Genomic DNA, 20,609 nt, shown 5'->3' on the forward strand with positions numbered 1-20,609 from the left:
AATTATGGCTGTTATACTCCCCACTGATTTCTCCTCCCCACTGTTTTGTGGCTATGGCAACTAGACAAGGTAAAAAAAATAGTAATTTCCAGATTTCTAAAAATGTACAGTCCTTATCAATTAATTTATTGGATTAAGATTTTTTTTTTGTTCAAATAACCTCATCTCATCTAAAGGTATTTCTATCATACTGTTTTTTTAAGTATAAGATCGAGCAGATAAACAACAATGCATTTGTTTTGATCCGGAGGGCATTGTATATATTTTTGGCATCAACACGCCCTTGACTGCTGGCAAGTTCCAGAACATTCCGCAGGCAGCCAGCAAGGCCAGCCCTGTCCCCGCAGAGCTGCATCCCATTGAGACAGCTTCAAAAGAGGTACATTAAGACCCCTGTAGAGCAGTTTTGGGCCAAAGTTGATGAAGAAGGAGGAGGAGGAGGAGGCTTCATGGCGCTCTACCCCAGCGATGCAGTATAGTCAGAAGTGGGAAGACAGCTAGACGATGGACGTTGCAGAGGCCACCCTGGGCTGCTAGCACAAATTCCGTCTGGACTGCAGTGTACACGGGAACCTCAGTACTCAAGGTGATATACTCTCAGCATCAGTGTAGAAGCTCTGGGCCCCAGGGCAACCCTGTGCCCAGCCACGCCTGACAAGAGCAACCCTGCGCCCAGCCACGCCTGACAAGAGCAACCCTGCGCCCAGCCACGCCTGACAAGAGCAACCCTGTGCCCAGCCACGCCTGACAAGAGCAACCCTGTGCCCAGCCACGCCTGACAAGAGCAACCCTGTGCCCAGCCACGCCCGGCAAGAGCCCCTGCGCCCCTGCTGTGCATGACGAGATGCCCAGCGCCCCAGGCTGTGCCATTATATAAGAATGTGTTTTTTTCTTTGAGCAATTTTACCTCAATTAAAGATTTCTCAAATTTCTCAAATTCTCAAATTAAGATCAAGCTGATGAACAAAGCATTTTTTGGTCATTTTAATCATGGGTGCCATCATGGAGGGTATTGTATGTGCCTAGTTGCCTTGTTCGGTATAAAAGATAAAGCTCACTGCACTAGCACATCTCTAGCAGGCGGGCAGGGTGAATGTTATGCAATGTGTTTACTATAGCCTGTTTCACATGTCGTTCAAACACACACACACCTCCCCCTCCAACACACACATGCACACCCTTTCAATTTAATGCCAGGACTGGGCCAAAGGCATGTGTTTGCGTGGGCTGAGCGGTCAGAGGAGAGGAAACCAAGGGGCATGCCAATGTGAGCAGGGCATCATTTAGGGCAGGGAGGAGGTAACTGCTAGCCTCTAAAGAGCAGGTTGCTTTTAGTTTGTGCTTCAGATGTGTATGCCAAGTGGAGGCTGCCTATATAAATTATGGCCTTGTTGTTTTTATTCCCATAGTCACACTACCTTCTGGGCAGCAGCGTGTGGGAAGCTGTGGGCCTGGGTATAAAGTGGTGTCCTGTGATGGAATAGGGTGCCTTTCAGGATGCAACTTCTTCCTCTGATCAAGGTTATGTCAAAGAAAAATGATTTCATCCATTCTATTCTACGTAACAAGATGGGACATAAAACCAGAGAAGTTGTTTGGGTCTGTGTGTAGCCTTTTCCTTCCCAGATGTCAGTGTAACTAGACTTGTTTTTGAATAAAGTACAATGTGTTATAAAGGGTGCAATGAGCAGCCCTCCCTATACCCTACAAAGTACTGTACTGTTCTTTACTTTTTAAGAAGGATAACAAGAGAGGAAAACAGACAGACTAACAGAAATAGAGAGGCAGAAAGAGAGATAGAGAGAATCGGGATCATACAGACGTTTCTTTGTCATCTGGTGGATGGTGACTCTGAGATCAGCTATAGCTACTGAGAGCTTTCTTCTAGGTGACTAGGGTTTCATCCCTGCAGCCCCTTTCCCCTGCCTGTCTCCCACTGAAGGCTGAGTCTCTGAGGTTACACACACACATGCACAGGTAAGTATTCAGACTCACACACACACAGACACAGATATATGCACACACACACACATACACACAAAAACATACCCATGCCTACCTCTGCCAGGAGTGTAAGTCACAGAGGTCATGCTGCATGGCCATTTTGTCTCAGTCACACACACACACAGAGGTAGTCCCAGGCCTGTCCAGGAATGTCTGGTGAAGAGGAAGGGGGGGGGGGGGTCCTTCCAGAAAGATAAGGCCTCCCAGAAAGAGAGGGGGAGAGTTACAGGACGAGAGTGGAAAAGGGAAAAGAAGGAAAAGCAAGAGACAGGTGCACTTAAAAGACAAAGAGAATTGAGAGAGTGAGAGAGGAAAGTGAGAAATGCGATGTCTTCAGTGTCTTTTCTAGCAGAAATACGTCTTTCTAATGTCCTTTCAACCTCTTGTGCTTGGGGAGGCTAAAGCTGGGCATACATCTTAAAATGTTTTAAATGTGGACGTGCTCACGCGGCCTTCGGTGGGTGCTCACATTAAAGAAAGTTTCCTTAGTTGACCCCGGCTGGCTTTTCGTATCATGTTGTTGTTGCTTTTCTCTTCACTATCGTTGTTTTTGATCTCATATTCTGACTCCTGAATGTTTCATGGACCCCGTCACAGTGAACAAGCGATAACCAAAATGCAGGAAAACAAATCCAGGAAGTAATATTCAACATGGAATTAACAATGATCTATTAATGAGTTGCACTTCTCTCTGTCACACCATGCAATGGGTGCTCAAATTGGCTCCCAAAAGTTGAACGCTGCACAGTCATACTTAAGGATGCCCAATGAATGTTACTTCTCAATTACAAGTTGCTGGAAATATACTGACTGCACTGAAAATTTGATGGAATTGGATATATTACTAAGACTGTGTCATCACTGTGATTATGCTGAGAAATAGGTCACACCTACTAGCAATGCTTACATTAACTCAAATCCGGTGCTTTCTCCTCAACCATAGCTAATTAGCTTATTTCCAGGCCACTTTAGTACACTTGTGACTAAATATTCCTGAGCTCCAATTGAGAATGCATTCCAACTTGTACAATACAACATTACAATGAAATGAGCAACCCATACAAAGTACAATGGTGCCAGATACATTTTCTCTCCTACTGTGCTTGCCTAGTGAAACCAGTTTGGATCTGTGATGTAGTTTAAACAGAATTAACATAACAATGAGGATTCTTTCACTACAATTATAATTTGGACCGATTGACCAGTTAAATTTTCTCTCTGTCTCTGAAAGATAAATCCTAAACATTTTCATATAACCAAGGTATTTTCTTTCATTTAAAAGCGGAATGAAATTGATCTAATGTGTTTTTATATCTATGTTCTCACCCCAAAGGATTCTAGATTTCAGAAGAGTGCCCCCGGTGGCGGGAAGGCTGGTAAACATGACAAGGGAGATACGGGATGTAACAAGGGACAAAAAGCTCTGGAGGACCTTCTTCATCTCACCAGGTAAACACACTCCCACACTGTTACTACTTCCTCACAACATTCTAACAGATGTCCCACATATTACGTGCAGGACAAAGTTGCCAGAGATTTCCCCCATATTACGTGCAGGACAAAGTTGCCAGAGATTTCCCCCATATTACGTGCAGGACAAAGTTGCCAGAGATTTCTCTCTAACAATGTGACCTGACCAAGGAAATCTCTGTCCTAGCTACTATATAGACCAATAGATTGGTGTGTTACTGTAGATTGGTGATGTAGATTGGCACACACACACACGCTCTATTCCTATCAAACTATTTGCCTAAAATATGTTTTTAATGAGGACTGAGGAAAAGACCTCATTTACTTGAAAGGTCACTTAAGTGTTGTCAAACTCCAACCGGTCTTCTTGCTTCCGGATTGGAATTAGAGTATAGACACACAAAAATACACACACAAATCTGAAAACAAGCGAGCTGCGAAAGCACAATCATTCAATAGGAGGATTCCCATTAAGAGGATGGACCAAAATCCAACCTAACAAGGTATCCCTTCAATAATTCCATCTTGCTCAGGAGCTCAGTGCTGGGCTAATGGGTACGAAGAGAATACACAGATGAGACGCACAGAAAAACAGACAGACATAAAGTACAGTATCTGTAAAACGTAGGGTGGAAAAGCTATCAGTAATTGGCCAAATTTACCAGAATGTTCTGTAATTTTGGTAATTAACAAGAAAGTACTTGGCAAAAATGTTAATGTTGGTAATTTATACTTGAAATACTACATGTATTACATGTATGATTTACATTATAAACCATAGGGTTCAAGGGAAATAGCCTAAATAATTATAAAACGGCATATTTTAATCAATAATTGCAGATCTTCAGTTAGCAAAATTACTCAATACACAAATGAACTGAAGCGTCCCGTAATATACCTTTCCTTTGGAACCCTAGTCAAAGGTCAGTCATCTTCATTGATGTGACTGATAAAACAATACCAAGGCCTGTCTTTTATTTTGTCTCAAATGTTTGTAACATTGGCATGGCTTAAGCAGGACTTAACAAAGGTCCTTTACATTCAATAGGAAGTTCACCACATATCGAATTCCCATTTAATGGTTCAAGACCCAGCCATTCGTTCAGAAATTTTGTAAAAGCTGTTAAACAAAACTAAACCGTGGGTTACAGTTTCTGTTGGCCCGCATACTACTTTCAATGCGAGAAACCATATACTATTAAGTTGTAAAATACTGAACTTTCCTTTCGAAAGGCTGTAGCCGTTCTGAACTTTTAATACCTGTCTTCAGTGAATCTGTCTTCAGACTATCCATTAGATTCCCATGCAGCCCAGTGAACAGCGATGTGGAATAACAGAGGCCATTCTGTCTGACAGGAGATTACTGTTAGACTCAGACGGTTTGCTGGCTCAGCACTTCCTCCATTCCTACCTCCCTGAACCCAAGATTAAGAAACCAACACCAGTCCGGCTACACAACCTACCAGTTCTCTTTTTCTTTCTTTCTGCGTATCTGACTGTCTCGCACACAAAACACACACACACACACTGTCCTCTTGTCACCCCCCCCACCCACCCACCCACCCAAAACCCCCGCTGCCAACTGAGACCCAGGGTTTTCTTTCTCCCATGCAGCCAATAATGTCTGTTTCTACGGCGAGTGCTCGTACTACTGCTCTACGGAGCATGCTCTGTGTGGGAGGCCAGACCAGATCCAGGGTTCCCTGGCTGCCTTCCTCCCAGACCTGGCCCTGGCCAAACGCAAGACCTGGAGGAACCCCTGGAGACGATCCTACCACAAACGCAAGAAAGCAGAGTAAGTGACACACAAACCCTCATAACGCAAATCCAAAAGAGCAGGGTAAAAATCACAACGGTTTCTGTGTACTCACTATGCTGCAGGGGCAAACATATAGCACTTAGTGTTCAGCAGTAACTTAAAAGTGAAAAGTGTCAACTGATGTGTAATGCAGTGTCAGTAAAAGCCAAACATATATAAACAATAACCGGATTTGAAAAATAAAAAGAACAGACCTGTTGACCGTGACAGTGACATCGTTACAGCATCCTACATTTCACTGACCTCTTTACCCAATCTATAGAGAAGCAGAATAGGCCTGAGACACACATCATACACTCTTTGACAGCAAGTTAGGCATCTGTGACCTTCATTAAGCACCTTATGCCGCCTGTTTCCACCTACAGTATGTCTCATTAAGTCTCATTACCCTTCAGATGTTCTGTCTCTCTTTAATTCTTCCTCTCCCGTCACCTTTTGTTCCTACTCTCTTTTGACGTTCTGCCTCTCTGCCTCATACTTGTTCTCTCCCTTTCTCCACTCGTTTGCAGCCCTCTCTCCCTATATCTTTCCATCGTTCTCCCTCTCTCTCTACCTCTCTCCCAATCTCCATCTTCATCTTTATTCTCCGTCTTCCTCTTTCCTTTATCTCCCCTATCTCTCTCTCCGTATCTCTCCCTATCTCCAGTTCCTCCTATCTTGAGCGCCATCTGTCCCCCCTATCTCCCTCCATCTCACTCCCCATCTCCGTCTCTGTCTTGCATCTTTCTCTCTCAATTTTCTTTCTCTCGTCTACCTTCACCTAGTTAACTGTGTACCCTCCAGATGTAAGATCATCTCGGACCCCTGATTACCCAGAGTTCACTGGGGTTCACCGGATGACACTTTATTACGTAGGGTGCAATAGCATGCCTTAGGAAATGACTCAGCAGGAACGGCCAGTTCTCTCAGGGAAACACATTTCTCCAAAAGTAGCAGCTCGTTATAAATTGAGTCAGTTGCCCTGGGAGACAGGGTTTTCTCTCACTTTTTGGTTCCTGTGTGCTTTGATTACATCACCTGAGTACAGAGTGAACTGGGAACATGGAATAACCACATCTACTTTTGTCAATACTTTTACAGCCTATCTTCCTGTCCATCACGGCCTTCACCGTGTCACTGTGGCTCAATTGCTTTCAATGGATTTGATGTGTGGCAAATGTGACTTTTTTCACCCTTTCTGTCTCTTCCCATTTATGTCTCCCACCTCTCTTCCTGTTTCTTTCTCCTTTGCCTCTCCTCTCTCCCCCTCACTCCCCACTCTCTCGCTCTATCTCTCTCTCCCTTTTTGCCCTGTATTCTGTACCTGTCTTAATAGGAAGAGCTGTTTGTGCAGACATGTGCTCTGACAGCTGCACAGTTGCTCTATGCCTCCCTGCTCTGCTGTTGAACAGCAGGGGTCACACACACACACACACACAACCAGGGACATGCAGGCATGCACACATCACTGCTGGAATGCAAAGGAGCCTCTCACACTGAATAAATGTTATTGTGTGTGTGTGTGTGTGTGTGTGTGTCTGTGTATGTGTTTGTGCATGTGTGTGTGTGTGTGTGTGTCTGTGTGTGTGTGTGTGTGTGTGTGATCAGGTGGGAGGTGGACCCAGACTACTGTGATGAGGTGAAGCAAACTCCTCCTTACGACCGTGGTTCTCGTCTGCTAGATATCATGGACATGACCATCTTTGACTTCCTCATGGGTGAGTAGTGGACAGAACCTTGAGCCTGTGTCTGAACCTTTAGACCATCTGCTAAACCACTATAAGCCTGCATCTAAACCTTTAGACCATCTGTTAAACCACCATAAGCCTGCATCTAAACCTTTAGACCATCTGTTAAACCACTATAAGCCTGCATCTAAACCTTTAGACCATCTGTTAAACCACCATAAGCCTGCATCTAAACCTTTAGACCATCTGTTAAACCACTATAAGCCTGCATCTAAACCTTTAGACCATCTGTTAAACCACCATAAGCCTGCATCTAAACCTTTAGACCATCTGTTAAACCACCATAAGCCTGCATCTAAACCTTTAGACCATCTGTTAAACCACTATAAGCCTGCATCTAAACCTTTAGACCATCTGTTAAACCACTTTAAGCCTGCATCTAAACCTTTAGACCATCTGTTAAACCACTTTAAGCCTGCATCTAAACCTTTAGACCATCTGTTAAACCACTATAAGCCTGCATCTAAACCTTTAGACCATCTGTTAAAGCACTATAAGTCTGCATCTAAACCTTTAGACCATCTGTTAAACCACTATAAGTCTGCATCTAAACCTTTAGACCATCTGTTAAACCACTATAAGCCTGCATCTAAACCTTTAGACCATCTGTTAAACCACTATAAGCCTGCATCTAAACCTTTAGACCATCTGTTAAACCACTATAAGCCTGCATCTAAACCTTTAGACCATCTGTTAAACCACTATAAGTCTGCATCTGTCCCTTGAGGACCTGTGTTACAACACCATAAGCCTGCATCTAAACCTTTAGAACCTCTTTTTCACCACTCTGAGCCTGTGTCTGAACCTTTAAAACCTCTGTTACACCACTCTGAGCCTGTGTCTGAATCTTTAGAACCTGTGTTATTCAACTCTGAGCCTGTGTCTGAATCTTTAGAACCTGTGTTACACAACTCTGAGCCTGTGTCTAGCACCCTATTCCCTGTTCTTTAGATTGCACCATGCAGTCAGTGGGGAACAATTCCATATATTTCCAAATGCCTGTGAATGGATGCCTTACACCACACATCTGACAGGAGATTAAATTCCCTAACTATAGGGGCACTTTGTAGGAAACAGACGCTCAACTTTCAGCGCTGTAGCATGAATGATTTTTTGGATGTTTCATGTAGCCCAGGAATAATCCCCCAGTCAGAAGACAGCCAATACTAGAACGGCATCCTAGTGTTGTAAAGAATACATGTATCTAGAAATATTACAATCAAACAATCTTGTGTTAAGTCACAATCTATTACAATTTCAGTGTCTATACAATGCTAACTTTTTTTCTCACTGGCCCAATTGGGCCAGTTGGTCTAAAATCTACTGGCCCAGACTGATTTTCCCTGGCACGTCCTGAATGGATCCGCGCCACCTCGTTCATTCAGAGCAGCAGACATTTATTGGTGAAGCTGCAAGGTTATCAGCAGCACGTTTGGCCACAATACACACCACGAGCTGCAGGTACTTAAGAGCAGGTTTTTGGTAGTTGTTCGTTTACCTTTAAAATGACCTTTGCCTTAAAGGCTTTTGGCAGGAACACACGACATGTATGTAAGAACATGTGTCTCTTGCCGTTATTGTTTTCGACCCACAGAAACTGTTCTTTACGCAAAGACAAAAATAATTGCCAATTGCTTTGCATACGATGCAATGTTTGGGTCCCGCTCTAGAATGCACTATGAACTGTGATTGGTCAAAACAAATGATTCATTGAATATTCTGGGGCAACCACTACCAAAGGGGGTAAAGAAGTACAGACACATTTTAATGCAAGAACAAGCGAAAATTGAAGTGGGACGAGTGACAAAGATGACAAGCAAACGCTTTAATATGATACTATGAATTTAAATGGGGAAATTGTGTACTGGCCCGACGTTAGGTCTTACTGGCCCCGGGCCAGCGAGCCATCATTAATGTTGAACACTGCTATATTAGGACAAATTCAAAGAAGATGTGCCGTGACGTGAACAGACAAATTAATCTAATACTCAACATATTTCTTTTTAAATGTGGTGACCTTTGAACTCTATACCCAGGTAACATGGATCGGCATCACTATGAGACTTTTGAGAAGTTTGGAAACGACACCTTCATCATTCATCTGGACAATGGAAGAGGGTAAATAGAAAAGAGTATACAACATTTTTTTTTCTCATTCTTGTAATTCTCATTCTAGTATAAAACACAACACTCAACCATTTTAACACTTAGTTTAAATAACTTAGTCGGAGGTCCTGTGAGATCTCTAAGTGTTGGGGACGGTGACTGTAAGAAACACAGGCCAGGTGTCAGGTCTTTTTTCTCCCATCTTATTTCCTCTCTGGTCCTCCCTTCTCCTCCCTCTGCTACTCTTTATCCTCCCTCTCCTCCTGTCTTTCTCTTTCCACTTTTCTCTCTTTTCCTCTCTACTCTCCTCTCTCTTTGCTTCAACCCTGCAGGTTTGGAAAACATTCCCACGATGAGCTCTCCATATTGGTGCCTCTGAGCCAGTGCTGCAGGTCAGTATCTATAATTTTACTCATAACAGTAACCTTTCTCTCTTTCTCTATTCATCTATCCACCATCTCTCACTCTTGTATCCATCTATCACCACACCCCCTGTATCCATTCATCATCACACCCCCTGTGTCCATCTGTCACCACACCCCCTGTATCCATAGATCACCACACCCTCTGTATCCATTCATCACCACACCCCCTGTGTCCATCTATCACCACACCCCCTGTATCCATTCATCACCACACCCCCTGTATCCATCCATCACCACACCCCCTGTATCATCATCACACCCCCTGTATCCATCTGTCACCACACCCCTGTGTCCATCTGTCACCACACCCCCTGTATCCATCCATCCATCACCACACCCCCTGTATCATCATCACACCCCCTGTATCCATCTGTCACCACACCCCTGTGTCCATCTGTCACCACACCCCCTGTATCCATCCATCCATCACCACACCCCCTGTATCCAGTCATCATTACACCCTCCTGTGTAAATTGTAAAAGTGCAATTTTTTTGTATTTGTTCTTTTGAATTTTCTTTTACCTTATATTTCTACTATTCTTACTAGGTGAATATTAACATTATAGTGATCTAACACATAATTACAGGAGCAATTAATGCCCAACTCAAATACACAACAACAAATGTTTATTGTGGCTCAGGGATTTGAAACTACCACTTTTCTAATATGGTCCTACACTCTAACCACTAGCTTATCTACATATAAATGGTGTCCTCTATTTAAGAGCTCCTCCTCCTTACCCATTTGCTTTTCTCCTGCCCCACAGAGTGAGGAGGTCAACTCACCTCCGTCTGCAGCTGCTGGCGAAGGAGGAGTACCAGCTAAGCCATTTGATGGAGGAATCCTTGGTTCGCGACCGCCTTCACCCTGTCCTCATCCAGCCCCACCTGGAGGCTATGGACCGGAGACTGCGCCTGGTGCTCCAGGTCTTAGCTGTTTGTGTGGAGAAGGAGGGTTACAGTAATGTGGTGGAGGTGGATGACATCCCCTGGGCCAGGGGGGCCAGGGACACAGCCACCCGTAGGAACGCAATACACAGGTAGTAAGGTATTGGTAGGAGGAGAGGGAGATGTGTGGGTGAAACCCTAGTTCTCCTGGTTTCCCCCATTCTGGACCTTCGAATAAACTACCATTAATTGAGAACCAACCATGGGCATCTAGTCTCACAGAAAGAGACTGACTGGAGCCTGTGACTGTGCGGAAGCCGCCAATTTGAATTCAGTGAATTCAGAGACCTGCCGTCAATGCCTCTATGGAACCTACCATGTATGTGTGTTTATATATAGGTATGAGCGTGTTGAGAAGAGGCCTACTTTTTGCTAAATACAGATGTTTTATTGCTTTAATGATGAATAGGGAAACACTTTTATTTAATGCAAAGGCTATTCTTTTTAATTCTGGTTCGTGCTAAGCTACAGTTTAATTCTGTTATAACCCAATGAGATTTAAATATGTGGTCTGAAGTGGAGTTTTAGCCTTTATGTGCACAGTAGTTGAAGGAATGGTAGGTCAATAAAGCTTTAATTTTAGAGAGATGCAAGTGTATGAACGAAATGTTGTATTATTTATGATATGTCAGTGTGATCGTTATTCATCAGTTGCATCCATTTTCAGTCTTCTTCTATTACTGTCTATTGCAGTACTATAGGCTTCCATTACTATGATATATTATACAGTCACATTTTCACAGTACAGAAATGATCTGGTATTATGGTAATACTGTAATGTCCTGTGAATTACTACATCAGTGAATTGTTTTGGGAACTTTGGGATTCAATAAAATAAGCACTGCTAAACACCATTTTAAAACTGATAGTTACCAACTTGGGTGATTTTTAAGTGTAAAGTATTTACCATAAACACCAGAAAGTGCTCAAAGTATTTTCAGTGCTTTTCGATACAGTTTTAAGTTCAATCTAACTTGATCAGTGATCAATACCTGGACTGAAGAATCACCAGGGTTTTTCCAAGGTTCTCTTAGTCATCCTGAGCATGATCTACTGTTTACTGCCCTTGCCCTGTGCTTTCTGGAACACCAACTTAAAAAAGTTATCCATTTAAGTAGATTATCATTCAATCTTTACATTTATTTTCATCCATGCTCTCATGGTTGGATGATACTGCCCATTTTTATTCTGAATTTCTGACTTACTAAAGATTTTCTTAATCAATGCATTACTGGAATGGTGGGGTTCGCTGAAATAAAAACATGCTGTGTGGTTATCAAGGACATCTTGCATGTACGTGAATAGTTTTTACAGGACGTTGTGTGACAGACATCAATATAGCTATGTTTGTTTTTGCATACTTCACACTCTTTCTCACTTGCACACTCTCACACACTCTAACACATGTACATTATCTGCGCTAAGCCATCATGCCAGTCTCTTTCTCAGTCTACAGGAGAAGCTCGGTGACACTATCTCATCTATCTCAAATTCAGAATGTATCCGCTCATAATAGCTGAGTGTTTTGTTCTGTTTTGTTCTCAGCCAGCATGGCGGTTAAGGTTTCCATTATGTGGAGAAATAAAGTGAGGGAAAGACACTAATCTTTATTATATTATCAGAGATTATTTAATTACCAACATTCTTATGTTAAAATGCGTAACATTGATATCATTATTTTGAGGAAATGTGGTTATAAACATAAGGTAAAACTGGTCTCTGATTACTGTGTATGCCAGTATGTTAGTCAGATTAACTTCCAATTTGCCATGCAAAACAGAGCTATGAGTTTCATTCAAATCCCAGCTCTTACAAGATACACAACATGTCACTATGTGTACATTGTGTTGTTTGATGCTTTAACAATTGCTATGATTATGTATATGTCACAACAACATTGCATTAGGGTATCTTATACACTTCTTCCATTATTTTATTTGTTTTGCATTTGTCTTAACGTTTTGGCACTATTCAATGTTTTGTCCAAATCACTTTTTTGATGCTGTCTGTTATCGCTGGAGGTTTTGAGTACAATGAGGACATGTTTTACAGTCTGCTCCAAATATAGGCCCTAGAATCTATCTATGCCTGGTGCCTGTGCAATGACGGCTGGACTTGGATGTTTTGGGTCGCCATACAAACAGACAATACAAATGCAGAGAGCCTGGTGGCGTGGCCCCATAAGGAGGATCTACAGAGGGAGAAAAAGGTTTTAGTGGTAAATTCACTATGTTGCTACTTTGTGTTATTAAGGTTCCTTGCCCTCAAAGTACGAGCCAAAATATTTAGCCATAAATAGCCACAAATCTCCATTCACTCAATCCAACACTAGCTCAAAATCTATGAAATTAACTGGTAGAACAAAATGTAGGATTGCCTGCCTGCCTGAAAACAAATTCATATTAAAGGTGTTTTGGCCTTAAACTTTTAATTATGACATGCTTACATGTTCAATTCAATTAATTTTGTATCTATTGGTTGCTTAGATCTGCTGAAGACTGTAATGACTGTAATATCACAACCATAGATATCTGCTGGCCTGCAAACTACGTTTAAGTGAGGAACCATGCAATATTATGTTGTGCAATAGTGCAATTTTCAGCCTCCCTGCGCTTAGCCGAAATGAAATGGTTACGCACCTCCAGGTGTTGTGCTTTTCATACTCTCAGTATAAATGCTAGCACAGGATCACAGGTTTTTGTGAAATAGGCACATACTGCTTATTAGAAATTTCTGACATGCACACAATAAAGGCATTTTTTGTGTACAGGACACGATTTTCTTCATATTTGGACAAAGGCATGTGATTGGTTGACTCAACAACAAGGAATAGGGCGGAGCTTGGATTGAGAACAAGCTAGCGAGAACATTTGAACCCTGTTCTTACTTTAAATCCTAACTTTAACAGTTAACTATTAACCTAACTTGAACTCTTGCCTAACCCTCACCTTAACTCTCATTCAACATTTATTACATTAATGTCTGAAAATATCATGTCCTGTACACAAACATCTTCATTCAGTGCTGATCTGAGAAATTGGTGTTCTGTACACCAAAAAAATTGCCTTTTCCATGTTACACATTTGTAATGAACAATTTGTGTCTATTTAACTTTTTTTTTTAATAATGTGTTGGTGAATACTGATCTATGAATATGTTGGAAGACCTAAGAAGCTGCAATGCGCAGCAATACGCTTCTGTTTCCTCCTATTGCATTGTTACTGTGAACATCTGTTTGCTAAATGATAACGGTCTGCAATAAAACAAAACTGAACAAAGTGTCAAGTAACAGTTTGCTTGTGCATCTGTTGGTCTCAGGACATCATATTTGGTGTTCTGAGCTTTTTGTCGCAGCTATTTTTTCTACTGTAGGATGCCAAGCAATCAAAATGCAACAAAGTAAATAAGATATGTATCAATATAATGTAATAGGATTATATTTTTATGAATTCTTATGAATCAGGTTGCTTGGTCTGGTTGAGAATATGCATTTTTCAAAAGCACTAAAACCACTGCCATCCATCCACAAACAGCATTAATATTACATGGCAAGTAGTGAATCTTGACTTCTGACTCTCCGGCTGCACTGAGATGCAACCCAATTTAATCTTCAGAGTCAACCTACAGCTATCTTCCCAGACTCATCCCTTTTCCTCAGACTCATCCCTAAGAAGTCTCCTCGGATTCAACCCTAAGAAGCCTTCTCAGACTCAACCCTCAGCAGTCTCCTCAGACTCTTCTCTAAGCAGCTTCCTCAGATTCATCCCTAAGAAGTCTCCTCAGACTCCTCCCTCAGCAGCTTCCTCAGATTCATCCCTAAGAAGTCTCCTGTGACTCATCCCTCAGCAGTCTCCTCAGACTCATCCCTTAGCAGTCTCTTCAGACTATTGAACATGATTGCAATTCAAACACAATGTTTGATTCCTTTTGTTATTTTTTATAAACATTTTCAAAATAAGAACAGGAAAAACAACAATTTGTGGGAGTTTCGAGGCGTTTTGGTCCCCACTATATAATTAAATCAGAATCACAGAGACACACCTTCCCATACACAACACATGCAAAATAATCTGAAGACTGCGGTGTAATCTTTTCGTCAAGCGCTAATCTCTAAGCTTCCCTCCTTAATGGTTTTATCAGCTTCATCTTCAGGGAACATGGAGCTCATCTACTTCCAGCTTCTTGGATAACTGGGTGATGAACTTGTATTTCAGCAACATCAGCTGTTGCATAATAGCATAGCCCTAATGCTCATGGTTTGATAGATGAGTCAGGGTTATGCAATAATGCATTTCGCTACTAGTAGTTTGAAGCCATTTTATCTGGTTGATTTTACTTTCTCGAAAGGATATCAATCAATTCATAATCCATCTGTATAGTCTCACTTCCTGCTTTCCTAGAACCATCACCAGCCTATTCCTAATAATTTTATATTTAATTTTTGATTGTAAGGTCCCTTGGTATCCTATATGAACTAACTCTAACCTGTCCCCAATTCACTGCCAGATCATAGAGCAGGAGAGCTGGACAGCCTGACAGTGTTGCTAGGCAACACTGCATGGGGCAATGGTGATGATGGCTGCCGTGCTCGGTTAACAGACAGCAGAGAGCCCTCCGATCTATCTGTTCATCTTCAAAAGCACAGGTCTGAATTTTATTAAAGCATGTTGTGGCAATAGCGATTCAATAAATTTTATGGAAATGTTCATTCTAGAAATGGTATTTCTATGGCAGAGACACCAACTGTAAAAGCTTTCAAATCAGTTGCTAACCTCAGGTAATGATGATTGCATTTGTTGGTGTTTAGCATGTGTGCACTTAGTGTGAAGCTGCCCTTCGAGACCCTTTGTTTGCTGCATGCAATGACTGAGAGTCAGAAATCACACAGACATGACTTCCTCTGAAAATTACTATTACACATGCAAATTTAGATTTATCTAATTTGTTTTATATTTGTTAATATTCTCAGATTTTCACAGTTTCATACTGTGTGTCTGTGTGGTGGTTACATTTGACAGGTAAGAAAAACATTTGTTAGAGAAGTAAAACCAAACATCTACAGTGGGGAGAACAAGTATTTGATACACTGCCGATTTTGCAGGTTATCCTACTTACAAAGCATGTAGAGGTCTGTCATTTTTATCATAGGTACACTTCAACTGTGAGAAAATCCAGAAAATCACATTGTATGATTTTTAAATAATTAATTAGCATTTTATTGCATGACATAAGTATTTGATCACCTACCAACCAGTAAGAATTCCGGTTCTCACAGACCTGTTAGTTTTTCTTTAAGGAGCCCTCCTGTTCTCCACTTATTACCTGTATTAACTGCACATGTTTGAACTTGTTACCTGTATAAAAGACATCTGTCAACACCCTCAATCAAACAGACGCCAACCTCTCCACAATGGCCAAGACCAGAGAGCTGGGTTAAGACATCAGGGATAAATTGTAGACCTGCGCAAGGCTGGGATGGGCTACAGGACAATAGGCAAGCAGCTTGGTGAGAAGGCAACAACTGTTGGCGCAATTATTAGAAAATGGAATAAGTTCAAGATGACAGTCAATCTCCATCGGTCTGGGGCTCCATACAAGATCTCACCTCATGCGGCATCAATGATCATAAGGAAGGTGAGGGATCAGCCCAGAACTACACGGCAGGACCTGGTCAATGACCTGAAGAGAGCTGGGACCACAGTCTCAAAGAAAACCATTAGTAACACACTACGCCGTCATGGATTAAAATCCGGCAGCGCACGCAAGGTCCCCCTGCTCAAGCCAGCGCATGTCCAGGCCCGTCTGAAGTTTGCCAATGGCCATCTGGATGATCCAGAAGAGGAATGGGAGAAGGTCATGTGGTCTGTTGAGACAAAAATAGAGCTTTTTGGTCTAAACTCCACTCGCCGTATTTGGAGGAAGAAGAAGGATGAGTACAACCCCAAGAACACCATCCCAACCGTGAAGCATGGATGCTTTGGGGATGCTTTTCTGCAAAGGGGACAGGACGACTGCACCGTATTTAGGGGAGGATGGATGGGGCCATGTATCGCAAGATCTTGGCCAACAACCTCCTTCCCTCAGTAAGAGCATTGAAGATGGGTCGGGGCTGGGTCTTCCAGCATGACAACGACCCGAAACACACAGCCAGGGCAACTAAGGAGTGGCTCTGTTAGAAGCATCTCAAGGTCCTGGAGTGGCCTAGCCAGTCTCCAGTCCTGAAACCAATAGTAAATCTTTGGAGGGAGCTGAAATTCTGTATTGCCCAGCGACAGCCCCGAAACCTGAAGGATCTGGAGAAGGTCTGTATGGAGGAGTGGGCCAAAATCCCTGCTGCAGTGTGTGTAATCCTGGTCAAGAACTACAGGAAATGTATGATCTCTGTAATTGCAAACAAAGGTTTCTGTACCAAATATTAAGTTCTGCTTGTCTGATGTATCAAATACTTATGTCATGCAATAAAATGCTAATTAATTACTTAATTACTTAAATTGGATTTTTGTTTTAGATTCCGTCACTCACAGTTGAAGAGTACCTACTTCACTGTCATGTCTTCTACATGCTTTGTAAGTGGGAAAACCTGCAAAATCGGCAGTGTATCAAATACTTGTTCTCCCCACTGTATTTGTGAAGTGAAAGAAATAAACATATATGCAAAAAAAATAAGTACTTCTATATTTAGTGACTTTTTTACCTTTCAATTAACTCATTTGAATTGTTGTCCACATTTCATAGGCTACATCCAGATTAATATCCACTTTTCTCAAAAGATTCTGCAGCTCCTCAAACTGGCTTGAAACACAAATGGTTGTTATTTGTGAGCAGGAAAAAAGATTATGTGTGCAGTATACAAAAGGAAAAGACATGTTAAGAAGAAATAACTGATCACTTGCTGCAAGGAGGATTTCAATTTATACATAATTGAATGTTATCGATGTACATATTTGTTGAACCAAAACAAGGCACCTAATGACAGGCCCAATAAATTTGTTGAACGGGGTCATAGTTCCCTTTAGGTTTTAGTTCATCATACACAGGTAATGGATCGTTCAAGCTCTGGGCATCACTGAATCAAATTAACATAATCAGTAGAAACTTTTATTCATTTGACTGAATGAGTTCAAAAATGTTTAGATAGTAAAAAGATCTTAACTTAACTCACTGCTCGGCTTGTCAAATAATGTAGGTTCAATTGTAAAATCTGAATAACACACACAAAAAATAATCTATCTAATTCCTTGATCTTTCCATGTTGTCATAGTGATGGTATAGAGATATTGTACAGAAATATTTACTGTATAATATCACATAAGTAACTGCATAATGAGTAAATGGAATCCCATAGAAATGGTTAGAGAACATAACAATAAGAAAACATGTTCTAGCATGGGCATATATTTACTCCTAGGGAATTTGTGGCTGTGTATTGATGGCAGTGGTGTGTGGGGAAGCAGGAGTGGTGTGTGGGGAAGCAGCAGTGGTGTGTTGGGAAGCAGCAGTGGGGCGTGTGGAAGCAGCAGTGGTGTGTTGGGAAACAGCAGTGATGTGTGGGGAAGCAGGAGTGGTGTGTGGGGAAGCAGGACTGGTGTGTGGGGAAGCAGGAGTGGTGTGTGGGGAAGCAGCAGTGGGGCGTGGGGAAGTAGCAGTGGTGTGTTGGGAAACAGCAGTGGTGTGTTGGGAAGCAGCAGTGGTGTGTGGGGAAGCAGCAGTGGGGCGTGGGGAAGCAGCAGTGGTGTGTTGGGAAGCAGCAGTGGGACGTGGGGAAGCAGTAGTGGCGTGGTAGTAGAGGCATTATTATGGGGCATCAACTGCTGATAGAATGCCTTTATCTTATTGGGGGGGGAATGAAGCATGTCTTTATCTTTAAGATTTTTCACTGTTACTTTACCAGGTAAATATATTAAAAACACAATGTTATTGACAGCAACAAATTGGGTGGTGTTTGGGTTAACCATTTTACTCAAGAACAGAATGAACCCTAACCCTAACCCTAACCCTAACCCACACTCCAAACTATATACCACTGAATTTGTCTGACTGGTGGAGGAGAACAAATATCTACCAACCAACCAACATCTTGAAATCTCACATTATTCCTTTCATTGAATCATGTTTATCCAATCGTAGTTGTTTTCTGCTTCTTTGGAAGTGCTGTAACAAATCTGCTGTCTGTTTTCTTGTGAGTTGACCCACCATTAGGGAAACATCTTTTTCAGACTTCCAAAACACGTGCTTTTGGATCAGCAGTAGGCCAATCCCATGTTAGAAAAATAATTAATGGGTGAGTGGAGATGTGTAAACTGACCAGGAGAGGGAGCTGGTGTGACAGAGATCTACATACCTTCTGTAAAAGGCAACTTGAGCAGAAATATGTCGTGTAGGTATAGCTTATTGACATTTACAGTTTTTCTCAATCAGGTAAACATTTGTAGAATTGTAGATTTATCAGTGTTTTTGTGGAATAGAACAATGTGGTCTAAAAACATCACTATTCAGTTCTGTTTTACAGCACTCTGTCAGTGAACAAATAATATTTAAACGTGCCATTTGTAATTTCCATAAAAGTAAAATGATACTATATTAATTATATTTTAAAAGGTATTGGGGAAAGATGTTATTGAAAATAGTGCACTTCATAAATTATTTTTTATTGTAGGCGTATTTCGTTTAGGGGATTCTGTTTCTCCCAGATGATTTTGTGTTGTATGTTTTGGTCGTAGTTTTAGTGCAAAGACCCCTTTTCCCAACCTTCTTGGTGAGCTTTGCCAACCACCTTTTTACTTGTCCCACTTCCTGCGTTAGCAGAACTCAGAGTTTGCCCAGCACAGGGCAAGCTGTACTGCTTACCAGTCCCAAAGAAATTGGGATAAAGCTTGAGAGAAGCTTGAATAATATAGGCATCGCTTTTGAAAGATGAAGGAATACACCGACTGATTTGAACTTGAAAAGTAACACTGAGTTGGCCATGTTTCTCCTCAACAGGTAATCAAGTTACTGAGGACTGTTACAAGCCAATGGTTAGTAATACATTTAGCATACATTTTTATGAAGAAACCTAGAGAGGACCCAGGCTCAGAGGGGTGACCAGTCCTCTTCTGGCTGTGCCGGTTGAGATATTAAGAGTCCAATTAGAATAATAAATACATTTCTCTGGTCTAAATCCAGAGTCTGTTTGATTCTAGACTAGGTCAGAAGTATGACCAGGTGGACAAGGACAGGGACAGCAACAGGCCCCCCAAACCAGGTACTCCGCAGGTGTGGACCAGGACCTCATCTCCTCCTAAAATTTTAAACTGGAGGAGACTGAGAAAAGTTAGAAAGGGCATTCCTCATATCCCCCAACACCATAATATAGCAGTGTAACACTTTACATTTCAATTAGCGCTCCAGAAATAAGGGTATGATTTTAATTGTGCCTATCCCTCAAAAAAACTGACCATCTACGGAGACAATTAGGTCATGGTATCAGCACAACTCTTCCTGGAAATAAAGCAGAATTCAGTTGCTATCAGATTTATCAGAAGTTTGACAAGAAAAAAAAAAAGACAAATTCTGTGAATATTATGTATAACAACTTTTTGAGTTAATGACCATTTTAAGTTTCAAATATTTTTATTGAACACACAACTATGGGATGTCTTTTTTATTTATTTTTCATGACAATACAAACAGAAGCACAAGGACCAAACATTCACGACTAAAAAGAATGAGAACAAAAAAGCAGGACCCACCATTAAACCCTTAGACCCCTGACACAAATCAGAAGAACGTTGGGGACAGTTTGTGAGCCATGCTGTTGTACTTCCTAAACTAGACCACTAGGAAGTGCACTCGGCCAGTATACTGTGGACCACATCCAGACTACGCTTCACCAGATCCCTCATTCTTGTCAAATCCTACAGGCTTGCCGGTCATCAGCTAGGCAAGCCTACTTAAACCTTTGAATCCAAATTGCTCAACACACAATGGCAAATCAAACTATGACATCTTGCTGCAGAAAAGGTCCATTTTGCCATGTTTTTATAAAGATAACCAATATTCCATAGACAAAGGACCTACCTTGATTCGAATCATAACTTTCAAAAACATTACATTTTTGTAAATATATTT

At 41.6% G+C, this 20,609-nt stretch overlaps 1 protein-coding gene across 1 annotated transcript in view; it reads left to right on the forward strand.

Annotated features, from left to right (window-relative positions):
* Window positions 1-13,788, forward strand: part of fam20ca (FAM20C golgi associated secretory pathway kinase a) — a 70,027-nt gene extending 56,239 nt beyond the window's left edge. Inside the window, exons 5-10 of the mRNA XM_010874224.4 lie at window positions 3,338-3,453; window positions 5,089-5,269; window positions 6,881-6,990; window positions 9,057-9,138; window positions 9,459-9,518; window positions 10,319-13,788. Of these exons, the coding sequence (XP_010872526.1) occupies window positions 3,338-3,453; window positions 5,089-5,269; window positions 6,881-6,990; window positions 9,057-9,138; window positions 9,459-9,518; window positions 10,319-10,595 (826 nt within the window). The 3' untranslated portion in view covers window positions 10,596-13,788. The remainder of the gene's footprint in view (window positions 1-3,337; window positions 3,454-5,088; window positions 5,270-6,880; window positions 6,991-9,056; window positions 9,139-9,458; window positions 9,519-10,318) is intronic.
* The last annotated feature ends 6,821 nt before the right edge of the window (window positions 13,789-20,609 follow it).

This window comes from Esox lucius, chromosome 11, assembly GCF_011004845.1.
Source record: "Esox lucius isolate fEsoLuc1 chromosome 11, fEsoLuc1.pri, whole genome shotgun sequence".
NCBI lineage: Eukaryota > Metazoa > Chordata > Actinopteri > Esociformes > Esocidae > Esox > Esox lucius.